General features: G+C 34.5%; 1 protein-coding gene across 4 annotated transcripts; it reads left to right on the forward strand.

The window, feature by feature from the left end:
- The first annotated feature begins 1,756 nt into the window (after positions 1 to 1,756).
- LOC113778245 (exosome complex component RRP43-like) lies at positions 1,757 to 4,966 on the forward strand. 4 transcript variants are annotated; one of them, XR_003469241.1, is made up of 10 exons: positions 1,757 to 1,962; positions 2,048 to 2,097; positions 2,196 to 2,265; positions 2,340 to 2,445; positions 2,908 to 2,974; positions 3,147 to 3,222; positions 3,885 to 4,183; positions 4,357 to 4,484; positions 4,581 to 4,622; positions 4,697 to 4,966. XR_003469241.1 is itself a non-coding variant. In XM_027323574.1 (9 exons), the coding sequence occupies exons 1-8, from the start codon at positions 1,806 to 1,808 to the stop codon at positions 4,438 to 4,440; spliced, it is 909 nt and encodes a 302-aa protein (XP_027179375.1). In that variant the 5' UTR covers positions 1,757 to 1,805; the 3' UTR covers positions 4,441 to 4,484; positions 4,581 to 4,775. The 4 variants fall into 4 exon arrangements, 2 of the variants coding, with proteins under 2 accessions (XP_027179375.1, XP_027179374.1); XR_003469240.1 differs by having other exon boundaries at positions 4,357 to 4,622; positions 4,697 to 4,965; XM_027323574.1 differs by having other exon boundaries at positions 4,581 to 4,775.
- The last annotated feature ends 8,344 nt before the right edge of the window (positions 4,967 to 13,310 follow it).

A 13,310-nucleotide genomic window follows, 5' to 3' on the forward strand; every position in this document is an offset into this window, starting at 1 on the left:
TGTCTCCATCATCCCAATCAAGTTACTGTCTTTAGATTTTGATGGTGATTTTTTTCCCTATAGTTGTAAGTTGGAATTTGTAAATAAAAATAAGTTCATTTTTTAACTCAGTTAGGTCTTGCCTGGAAATTAGAGAGAGCCTCTTTCTCACAATATTTTGTCCTGCAGCAATTTGGCCTTTGAAGTTGCACAAAAGTTTTCTCAGCACCAGTGCTATCCAAAGTGTGCGGTTGATTGTACTTTGAATTATACCTTTTATCTTTCTCTTTTTCTCCCTTTTTAGGTTTTTCCCCTACAACTGCAATTTCTGCAATATCAGAACAGAGCTAAGAAATCTCACTCTAGATTAAGCACATCTAGGAAGCCAAATATATTAGAGTCTAAAACAGGGTTTCCCTGTGTAAGTGTGTTCCCATGAAATTGTGCACTGCTTATTTATAATTGAAATGGCAATGCAAGTGTGAAAAACTGAAATGCTGCAGCAAAGCTGTTTAAAGATTTTATACAGACAGAGATATTTGTTTTTGACTTTAAAATACCATAACCTGATTTCTGCTGAGATTAATAATCCAAAAGCTTGACTGATACAGATATTTTGGTGAAAATTTCACTATTACATTCAAGATCCCAAAGCCAAAACTATTAGGAATTCGACATCTAGAAACAAATAAACAGAAAAGGAAGTACAGACATCATGAAGGAAATGGGGTGATTAATTATGGTCTAAATTTTTGTCTATTCCTGAAGAGATAAGCATTAGAAATGGGGTGTAATAAGCATTAGAAAAGTTGGAAACATAGGAACTGTTACATCATAACGCATTTTGTCTTAGAATTTAACAATGATTGTATATGAAGATATGGTTTTTAAAATTGCTGCAACCAAGATAAACAAAAGATTTAATTCAATATGACAAAATTATAAATGAGTTTACATATAGGCTTATATTCAAAGTTTAGTGGATAAGGATGATTTCTGTTAACGTAAAAAAGTGTTCATAACAATACATGCTTTGTTAAAGCCATAGGCTAGATCATACACTATTGAGATGGAGAGAGTTGTCAGCTATTGATATCTATGTATTTTTCTATTTTATTTGTCAAAAATACATTGGAACTCTTTGCTGGGCTTCATTTTCTACTTGATGTGTTTGTTTCCTTAGACATTGAAGGCATTGTTTTCCAATAATCACCTGTCCTAATTTGGTTAACTTTCTTTTTTCCCCTGCACTGGCCATCTTGTTTGAAAACCAAGCTAAAACTTTAGGCTTTGGTATTGACAAATATTATCCATTATCTTACACAAGGCTGGAGATTTAAGAAATTTTTGCATGCTAGCTAGTCACATCATTAGAATAGTGCTAGACACATGGAAGGCAGTGGTATGAGTGCAATAATATTTGAACATGTGTTTTTCACTATTATTTTCTTTCTTAAGATCTGTCCAAATGCGTGATCTTTTGCTAGTTTAGAAAATTTTATCGCTTTTGACATGAGAAGATTGGTTCTTATTGATCAAGATTCTATAAGATTGTTCAATGGTCTGTTGTTTTATTCATCTTTGCCTTAGAACCAGATAAATCTAGTAAGTTTCATAACGGATTATGATTCTATTTCCGGCACTCAACTGCTGATAATTTGTCACCTTTGAAATCTTTTAGGTTTTCTATTTCCTATTCGGAGAATGTTGTTGTTAGTGCATTTTTTACTTACAGATAGATGGAAAAGGTAGGCTCTTTTCATATAAGTAAACAGCTTCCTAAGGGCTGAGGCTCTCTGCAGGCAACCAGCCGGGTTAGAAACAGCATGGCTGCTGCCGGTGGCTCTGATTTATCTTCAGAAATGGAGGTGGATGCTTTTAGACATCTTTTCCCTCTGCGTTTTCATGAGCGCCATCTGCTTAAATCTATTAGACCTGATGGCAGGACCCTTGGAAAAGCTAGAGATACAATCATATCCCTCGGTTAGTCCAGGTTTTATTTGCGTAAAGCTTTTTAAGATTTGCAGATATTACTATTTTCACCTAATTGCAATTGGTTTTCTTGTAGGAGCTGTTACATCGGCAAATGGATCTGCACTAACAAAGATAGGCTGTACGGTAAGTTCTTATGCCACAGTGCTATCATGTCATTTTATTTTCTTGCAGTTTAGGTTTTTGACGTAGAATCTAACACATATCACTTGTTTGATGCTTAGACCATGTTGGCTGCCATTAAATTGGAGGTTATGACACCTACAGTGGAGTCACCAGATGAGGGATGCATAGGTTCTCCTTGTAGCCTCTTATCATCTTTAATTTTTTATGGTTAATTGAATACTTAAACATGTAATTTTATACAGCCATAGATTTTCATATGCCCCCAATATGTTCTCCTATTGTTCGGCCTGGGAGGCCCGCAGACGCCGCTCCAGTTGTGGCAAAGCAGTTATCTGACACTATTTTGAGGCAAGTCATGGCAACACCTTCATACCTGCAATCAACTTCTTTTCTAATTGATGAACTACTTCCTATTTTAACCTAGTTTATACATAGTATTGGATAATTGATTTTGAATTGCACGTATAAAAATGCATTTTCTCTTGTAATCCATTAGAGATTGCAAGAGGTCTTATACACTGTAAATTGCAAGATGAGGTATTGTGGAAAAAGTCAAGCAATTAAACTTGGTGATTAGTATTTCAGTGCATTGTTGAACATTTCTTTTGTTAACATTAGAATCTTTTGCATTTTCTACCTTTGAGTGCCATACCTCTTGCATCTTCATGCATTCTGTTTCCGGATATCTATTTTCTTGTCTTTGCTGATTGTTTGGTTGAATATTTTATAGTTCTGGCATGATTGATTGCATTCTGTTTCTGGATATCTATTTTCTTGTCTTTGCTGATTGTTTGGTTGAATATTTTATAGTTCTGGCATGATTGATTTGAAAGAATTGTCTTTGGTCAGTGGGAAAGCTGCTTGGATGGCTTACCTGGTAATGAATTTTGAGCTGCAACTGTTACATAACCTTTGTTTTTAGTCCCTTTAATTACTTTTGTGTTGAACTGAACTTTGTTGTGATTTCCTTGACGAAGAAGTGTTTTCTCAGACTTGTGGTTTAAGTGAATATAACCGCTTACTTATTTTACCGACCTATGGTGGCACAGGACATATATTGTTTGGATGCTGAAGGTTCCCTTTTTGATGCTGCATTGCTTTCAGCAGTTGCTGCCTTTTCACATTGTAAGTTTATCTCTTGATTTCCTATCCTGATTACTTATCAAAATTTTTCAGTTCTTCCCAATTTTCTCCCAGTAGATTAATGACGCAAGAGAATATCTGAATGAGTAATAATGGGAAACTACTCTTGCTTGATGTGTTCACTCAACATTTTCTTTTTTTTTTTGTCTTTCATGTTTGTCAACTTCAATTAGTGGTTTGGTTGTGTGAGGAATTTAGTTTAATCATGATAGGCACTGCCATATGTGTATGTTTTAATCCTCCTAATTCTTTTGTTCCTTGAAATATAGCCAGCTTGCCCGCACTCAGTGTTGGTCAGATTTTATACATTTTATTGCCAAGTCCTGGTTCTCCTTGATATTTTTTTTGTTTGCTCACCTAGAATAGGGTCCTTAAATATAGCAGCCTTGGGATGAAGGTTTTCACCGTCTCCTGCAATTGTTTTGCTCTTACCTACTCTTCATCTTCACACCTTCTGATATGCACAAAAGTCGGTTTTTATAGAGCTGGTGTTCACTAAAAGACGAGATTATTCATCTCTGTAATTAGATTGGATGGCAAAACTGAGGCTCCTGGTATTCCATCATAATAGTAGAAGATTGTGCTATGTAATTCTTGAGGTTCACATACTACCTGCTTGCTTACATGAATTCCATTACTTTCAGTGCAAATTCCTGTAGTTTCTCTGAATGACGAGGGAAGAATTGTGCTTATTTCTGAGGATAATGGGGGAGGGAAGTTGGAGAAGGAGCCAGTCAATAAAGAAAAAAGGAAGCTCAAGTTGGCTACAATACCATTTTCCTTAACTTGCGTACTTCACAAGAATTACATCCTGGCAGATCCTACAGCAGAGGAAGAGTCCATAATGGAGACACTTGTGACTGTGGTGTTGGATTCCTCCAGTCAATTGGTTTCTCTTTACAAACCAGGTGGCCCAGTTCTTGCCCACACGTCAGCTATTCAGGTTAGGCTACATCACCTTGTCACCTTGAGATGGGCGATAAGATTCCATAATGTTTCTGTAGCATGGAAAAATGTTTAGCTTTCTACTCATTTATTATGGCTATCCCTCCCACCTGCATATTCATCCTCTTTCCTTACACCATGAGAAACTGCTGACGAAGTTCACAACTGCAGGATTGCGTTGCATTAACAAGACAGAGACTGAAAGAGCTTCAAAAGGTCTTAAATGAAGCAATTTCTGATATGGAGGTGGACTAAAAGCAGGACTAATCTCTGAATCCGTCAGTATCTAGGTTTTAATGGTATTTGTTTCTTCATACCCTTTAGTTTCCTCGGTTGATAATGAAATGAATAGTAAAATATCACAGAGGACCGTTTTTTAGCCAATCTTTTTGCAGGGATTATAGTTGGAGAGGAATTAGACAAATAGGAATTTCATGGTGAGCTTGTAAAGGGTCATTCTGACTGAAACTTTTCTTGTCCCTTTTCTAATTTTGTTCCATCTTCATGTCAGGTTTACTGCTATTTAGATAACACACATTCACGTAATTTGGCAATCGGTGATGGTAAATCTGAACGTTTGTCTTTTCCTTTTTTTCGCACAAAACACATGAAGAAATTTGGCATTATGTTAAGTTTTTCCCTGTAGTGCATTCAATAGAAATGCCCAATATGATAGATGGACACAAAGCATCTGATGTTATTTGCATTGGATTTACCCTGACAAAAAAAAAAAAAAATCGTATTTTGCATTATGGCACCATTGACTTCTAAGGGTGCTAGTTATGGTCTGGATCCTGTACAAAGTGAACCTTACTTTCCCTTGTGCCAAGTTGAACCGCATTGTAATAGGATCTTTCTGTTCAGGAAACCAACCACAGGCTACCTGTTGTTTTTTTTTTTTTCTCTTTTTTTCCCCTTTTTTCTCCTTTCAATTTTAATTCCCAGATCGTCAAACTCTGTAGTTTGAAACTTGTTTTTAATTTGACTTCCTCAGGCAGAGTAACCTGTGTCATCCACGTTATGCTACTATTGGTTATTGGAGAGAAGCCTCTAGCAGTCTCTCTTTTCTAACTTCACTGTCCATTAACTACCCGTTGACATCCATATGACTACTAGTGTAAATTTGGAATAGCTATATATTTTATATGTATAATAATAACGATGATGATGATGAATTCCAAGCTACAAAGTGTTTTTTTTTTTTTTAACTTTTTGGGTTACCTTTTTCAATCGGCAGGGCACATAAGTCTTAGTAAATAAAATAAAGTATAGAAATCTAATAGTGTCTACTTTTTCTTCCCCTTAGTTTTGTTCAAGAATGCCCCGTGAGCTTTTCCTGCCATTGACTCCATAGTAAAGTTTTTTTTTTATTTGTCCTTTAAGCCAATGAACACGATATTTTAAAAAAAGTCGTTGAACACGATATCAGCTTTTTTTTTAACATGATTATTAACCACTGAACCACATTTAGCATTCGAGAAAACTGCAGCTTTCTTTTATTCTTACAGCATGGTAACAACTTTTTGATATTGTCCAAAAAGCACAAGGATTATACCTGTTGAATGAGGTAAAACTTCACGAGACATCGTGCATGGTTTTTCAAACAAAACTATTAAGTTGTCCACGTACTTGTATACATGCATAGATACATATATATGTGTCTGTGTACGCGCGCACGTGTGTGTTTTCTATTTACATCTTGCAAGGAAGCATTTGCATTTTCTTCCCCCCTCCCCCTACCCCCAACCGAAACCCGCCAAGCAAATGAAGGATAATGCACTGGTAAAAGTTGGTGTAAGCTTTTTGTCGAAAGAACGGTCTCCTTCAATCAGCTCTTATCTCTTCCTTGATCAAAAGAAAAGAAATATACGGATATTATGTTTGTTTTACAGCTATATAAAAGTTTCTTTCGTTTGTAATTTACTTTTTTTTTAGTAACAAATCTAGAGTATCGACTAATATACTAACTCTAGAATGTTAACTAAAACACACTAATTTACAAGAATGTTAACTAAAACATACTAATTTACAAATGTTAAAGTTGATCTCTCTAGAAATTTAAGTATCGCAAAATATTGGATCGACCCGATAAAAGTAAGGGTGGGGGTGGGCTGTGAGAAGGGGAAATTACCCTCCCCCCCCCCCCCCCGGCGCCCCCAAAGTTTGAAGAATTTAATTTGGACTGCTATTTTTTCGATAAATTGTATAAATATTAAGTTCCCCACCCGCACCCCTCCCCCCCCACCCCCCAACAAAAAAATCCCCCATGAAAACCTTGATATTAGGTCCTTGCCAGTTGCCACCCTAAACTTGAGGATGAATTACTGTATTAATTAAGTGGTTTATTTTCTAAAAAATTGTTCTTAAGTTTAAATTTGTAGAGATATTTAATATCTATTATTTCAAGTTCTATATTACAGTATTATGGTAATAATTTAATATATTTGACTTTAATATTTATATTAACATAAAATATTTTAGCTTAATATTTCCTTGAATTACTTATACAAATTTAGCTTTAGCAATTGTTAATCTTGAGAAAGAAATTTTTGTACTAGGCCTTAATTTAAGAAAAAACTGAAAAATGTGTTAGGTGTTATAAAACTAATAAAATAAGGTACTATAATATCAAGTGAAATATTGGAGAAAGAAGTAGAGAAAGAAGTGGAGTAATGGAGAGTGATATTCTTATTATTCCAACTAATACAAAAGTTCATTCCAAAGGGTGTCAATGTACCTCTATATATAGGTACTACAAGATTAAAGGAACATCAATCCTATTAAACACCCACTATTACAAGAATATGAAGAAACCTATGAAACGGTTCTTCCACTACATGAATAGATTTATGGATTGCAACTTCTATACATAATGTATCCATAAATCAAGAATTAATTCTCTTGGAAATACAAAGGGACATCCATACTTTTAATTGTTTCATAACATTAGGTATAAGGGAGAAAATGGGGGTCGTAGTATGCATGAATCTTAGAAAGCTTAGAAAAAGATTAAGGGAGTTGATGGCCGGGGGCTGAGTCAGTGATGCAAAAAGTGGAGGATGCTCCATTGCTATTCCTGCAAATACATACATTTCAATCGGCAAAGGCACATCTATACATATGCCACAATTGTTTTTGAGCTTAATTTTTATCATAAATAAAATGCATGTTCATTGCCCTTGTTTTGTTTGGGAGAGTAGTGTATATTATGATTGCCCAATAAAAGAAACAATTGACTCAAAATTTTCAAACTCATCAAGCCATTACGAAAGCTAATTGTGTACTCCTCCGTATGCTAATAATTGAAAAGCTCATAGCTTCATCAAAATTCAATAGGAAATTGTGCATGTCCTTATGGTATAGGCTGACTTGTAAATTGTTAACACAAAATATGAAGATTGTGACTGTTGCCTTTTTTTGGCAAATATGATTGTTTGTCACGATGGTTCACTTTTAAACTGATAATTTGGTTCAAGTTCTAAGCTACAAATATAATCAGATTACACAACAAAATAGAATTCGTGCATATGTGTGTACATAAATATCAGTTGAACTTCAAAAGAAGAGTATTTCCACTTCATATGTGCTTATATGTATATTAATCAAACTTTAAAAGAACTACTCTATTTCTCTAATTTCGAAGTTGGTCAAATTTTATACCCCTAAAGCATACATCAATGAAACAAAAACATTCTTTGGAATCACATATTCTAAAAAATCTTGTTGTAAAATTCATTTTATCATAATTATCATCAACTAATTCCCTAGCTTGATTTATTAAATTTTTCCAAAAAAAAAATGTATTACAACAAGAAGTATATTCTTTCAAACACTATTCTTTGTTTGTGGTAAGTTCTTGGATGGATCGAGTCTACCACCTGGCCATAGACCAAGTGGAATTAAAATAGGCACCCTGGTCCTAATTTTATTTCATGTCTATTGGAGTAATTTTTGCTTGTTCATTTTGGGTTTGGAGATCTTTATCGGGTGAGATAGGAGCTTTGGACTTGGGATAAAGAAGGCAGGAAGAAACCTGGTTGTGAAACATTTTGTTGACACTTGGACGTATTCGAAAAAGAAGAGGCCCAAGAAGGGATAATTTTATAAACCTTCCCTAAGATTTCTAATTATTTCACTAGCCTCCTCCAAAGTTAAGATTTTGGTAACAAAATTAGTCCAAATTATAAAAAAGTAACATTAAAAAAGTACTTTAAGAAGAGAAATGAAACTTTTATTCCATAAATACCCTTTATGCATGTATATAAATTGTATTAATAAAAGAATGAAAATAATTAAAAGATAGAAACAATTAACACACACATTTTACTATTCAAAAAGTTCACATTCAAAATACATTAGACAATACAAATAAGTAATAAAACTATACTAATTATCACAAGATTTTGCAAAACAAACCAATCATATCTCTTAATATGAGGTTTGCTATAATTTTTGTGATTTTAAACAAAAAAAATTTTGAATTTTGCCTTTCTTTTTCTTCCTTTCTCCTTTATTTCCATGAAATTGGTTTACAACTATCACAACTTTAAGAGTTTAAAAGAAAATTTCCTCATGAATAACCTTCTACCAAATCCACTCTTCTTACATTGCATATAACTCATTTTTAATCATTGTCAAGTTCTATCAATCATCAAATAGTGCCATTTGGTATATCAATTGGCATTATTTTGTAATTACAAGTCACCATTCATCATTAAAAAAAATCCCAACAATTACTTTCATTAGTTAGTTATTAATAATTAGTTAGTTCTCTAATTATTCAATCATTGGATATTAGTTGCTAATAAAACATAATATCTTAGGGTATATGAGTAATTTCTCCCCATGTAATATAAGTAGTTAGACCCACAATTCTACTAAGGGAGGTAAGTGTAATTTTACAAACCTTAGGGGAGGCTAGTATAATTGTTCAAAACCTTAAGAGGGGTTTCTAAAATTATCCCAAACAAGAAGAACTTAGTACGTGGCATGTTAACATGTTGTGCATCATTCGGTCTACAAGTGAGGTCGTAGACTGAGTCTACACAAGTTTCTGCCATACTTATTTATTGTTATTATTAGTATTTATTTTGCAAGGTCTTGGTAGTGACTCTTCGCATTTACTTGTTCAGTCCTAATTTGTGACTGTGGACCCTTCCTTCTCCCTTCTCCTAGGCTGCCACTGTTGAGCAGTGTAGTCCAATGCAGTGTCTAACATCTCAATAAGAGGTTACCCTCCCTCTCCCTCTCTCTTTGTATTTTTAGGATAACATTGGTCTTGTTTCACAAGGCTTTGCTTCTTGAAAGGAAGAAGAAGAAGAAAAATCCCCTGATAAATTCAATCTTTCCAAGCAAAGATGTCTTTTTTGGATGTTAACTATGTGACGACCCACCTCTCCCAAGGGCGTACTTTAAGATATCAGTGGGCCGCTTGTCCAACTCTCGTCGGGACTCGATAACAAACTACAAAATCAAACTCAATATCCAATCTTACTACAAAATACACTAAATATAACTAATACATATAGTTGTTGGTCGAAACAACTTAAAATACAAAAGAGAGTTTAAGCTTACAATTCACGTTCAAAATAATATAGTACCCTAATCACTTAGTCTAACTAAAACAAAAGTTAAGTGCTAATTTTCCGAATCACGAACCAACCTTGCTAAGGAAAACAAAAGGAAAGGTATGAGCTTGCACCTAGTGAGGTCTAAGAAAGACATGCAATTTAAAAAAAAAATAATTTCACATTTTAAGTCAGCAAGAAACACAAACAAGAGGTATCACATCAGCACATCATTAAAATCGATACGCCAATCATTAAGGATACTGAGCACTGGCAAACACTCGATCAATCAGTAATTCAAGTAGTTGACACTTCGTCAACTTTCATGTCCATGTAGAATCGCCACTTCACACCACTCCGTCCACCTTTCACCCCTATCGGGCCTCCACACCAACAAAATTTCAGTGATTGGTATTACTCGAGCATATCCAGAACAGTATGGATCCAACACATATACACTACCCAAGATTCGCTAATCGAGTCAACCAAACCCTTGTCGACTCAATCTCGAATAACTGGCCATTGGGTTTTTGGCCCCTCCCTCCCATATCATTAATATCATGTCACATTAACTTATAGCCTAATAATTCAGTAGGGTCGAATGTGATAAAGTACACACTCGCCCTTTCATACGCAAGTTCAAAATGGCAGTTCATAGTCATATCATTTTTTCTTAAACGCATTGACATATCAAGCATATATATTGTGCTACCACGCATTTAGAACACTCACCAAATAGTACTTAAGCTTCCACAGAAGGATCACCTGCACGTTCAGTTTGCAACCATGACAGAGAAACACAACATATAAGTGAACCTTTAGTGTTCACCAAACCAATTCACTTAAGCACGAAAACTTTGTTTTCAAATTAGTCAACTTTTGTGTACTAAACACTTCAACCCATTCAGGCTTTCAAATCGGCAATTTAGGTAAAAATACAACTTTCATTAGGACAAAAGCATTTCAAAAGTTTGAACAAGGCTTTCCACTCCTACAAGTTTTCTAGCAAGCAAATCATAGCAAAAGTCCACTTTTCAATTACTTACTTCGCAGGTTTTGTCCCAAAGTCATCTTACAAACAAAGATCAAAATTTAATAAGGTTTCTTGAACTAAACTGACCAAAACTTCATTAAAACAAGGATCCAAAGTCAAATCAATCCATAAAGTTGTCAACTACTAAACTTTGGAGGAAATCTTTCTTTCCCCCCTTTTTAACTTCAAATTTTTTATCCAGAATCATTATACATACCAAGGTCAAAGTCCAATAGAACTTTTTGAGCTAAATTCCTCCCAAAACAGTTTTTGAAATAGAAAATTAAAGCTGGAGTTTTAGCTCGCAAATTTGGCCAGCTTGGGCCATATTTTCCACCTTTTGCAACTCTACTTTCTCCAACAACATAACCCACATCACCACTTCATTTTCTTACAAATTTTTCAACATACATCAACCAACATACATAGAGTCAAGTAGCATCAAATTTCCTAAAAAAAATTCTAGCACAAGTGTACAAACAAGTCACAAATTCAAGGAAGGTAAAGATGAAAATTTGCCCATGATAATTGGCCATCTAAACAAAATTTCTGCATATATATACTCCAATTTTTACCTACAATCCATCATAAATCACATTCAAATCCTCAAGGGTTTCATCAATCATTAACCTTAGGATCTCAAGAGACAAAAATCCACCAAATTCTAATCAAATATATCAAGATCTAAGCATACCAAGATCATTAAAGCATCTAGTACCAAATTTCCATAAAACTTTCAAATCCACCATAGGTTTTCCATAAATCTATCAAGATCTAACCCAAAATTGCTTGAAAAGCAAAAGAATGAAGTAGATTAGCCACTTACCTCTTCAAAACTCCAAACCCTAGCAAGATTAACCCAAGAAGATGGCAAGATCCACTCCTAGGAGCCTTTTCTCTCAAGATCTTCCAAAAGTTTAAGTAGATTGGTGAAAGGAAAGCTTGGATCTTCAAGAATTTCAAGAAGAATTGGAGTTTCTCTCTCTCTCTCTAAGGTTCGACAATCAAGGGGGGCAAATGAAAGAATTTTGGTTGCTTTTGAGTTAATATACTAGCCACAAGAAAGGTTTTTAAGTCAACTTTAAATAGGGTCCAAATAGTGTCTTCCACTTAAGTTTCTTGCTATCAACCCTTAGCTTTTCTAACCTTCTTTTAACTCCCAAAATCTTTCTTAACTTCACTAATATCTCAACTTATATTCTTCTAGGGTTTTGGCCAAATTCACTAATAAGTCATGAAATCAATGATTTTCAAGAAATTAATCACTCAAAAGTTAAAATAAGCAAGCAAGAGAAACTCATATATCACTTAACAAGTAATCACTAAATGAATGTAAATTTTACAAAAAAAAAATATAATTTAAATAGAAATGCAAATAGTTGGGTAGTGAGAAAATAATTGTTTTAGGTCATCACAAACTAGCTGCTACTGTTACTAAGTTTTCTGAAGAAAAATAAAGTGAATGGTTGTTATCTTTTTGCCACTATCCTTTTTGAGAGTTTGAATTTCTAAACTTTACTACCATCTTGATTGAATGTATGTTGATTTTCTCTGCATAATCATGTAGCTACTTTTTTTTCACACTTGTTAATAATTTGTGTTTGAAATTTTTTTCCCAGAGAAGGCTTGTTTTTTTCTTGTTCCTTTTTTTTTTAATTTGGGTTTTGGGAAGTTTTTAGGGGTAGGGGGAAGGGGTGCAGTTGGTTGTTTTTCTGTGGTTCTGGTTAACATCGTGAGAACATCCGTTTTCCATGTTAATTTGATCCTCTATCTGCATTTTCTCTATGTTACCTTATCAGTTTATGCATAGTTAAAAAATTCACGTTCTCTGTCATTCATTCATTTGCATTAGCACGTGTCTTTTTGACAAGTATGGAATCTTTCATCTTACATTAAGGGAACCTTATTATGCTGATCATTACCAAAGTATGAATCTTTTTATGGATGGTAAGTTGTTAAAGTATGTTTGCCTGAATTTGCATTATTAGGTAATTATTTACTTTGTTCTGACGTGATCACGTGGATCTTAAGTCCACATGAGCGCAATCTATCCGAATTTGTTAAGATCCAGCTCAAATGATACCACAAGAAGTAATTAAATTTATGCACTCAGTAGCCATTTCAACAACCACCAGCCTTTGGGTTGGTGGCCACCACCCAACCATTAAGACTTGATGGGGTGGGAGGCAAGATTTCCCACCAAATGCCACATTTAAAAAGTGGCTTGACTTCAAAAAATCCAGGCGGGTACATAGTGTACTAGTCTGGTCCGTGGTGGTTCAGTCCTCTCTGGGTTACCCCTGGGCATCCTTAGGTCCGCCCCCTCCTCCTAGTGGAGGATAGATTAGGTTATACAACAATTGTCATCTCCGAAAAAAAAAGTAGCCATTTCAACAATTCTACAACCATAATAGGTAGAACGAAAATGTCATATGGGGATGATGAATGATTGTTATATTGGTCTGACATGACATGTTTTCCTTCTTTTTTTTGTCAATCATCAATTTTTTATCTATATCTTACTC

This window comes from Coffea eugenioides, chromosome 7 (assembly GCF_003713205.1).
Source record: "Coffea eugenioides isolate CCC68of chromosome 7, Ceug_1.0, whole genome shotgun sequence".
NCBI classification, from domain to species: Eukaryota; Viridiplantae; Streptophyta; class Magnoliopsida; order Gentianales; family Rubiaceae; genus Coffea; species Coffea eugenioides.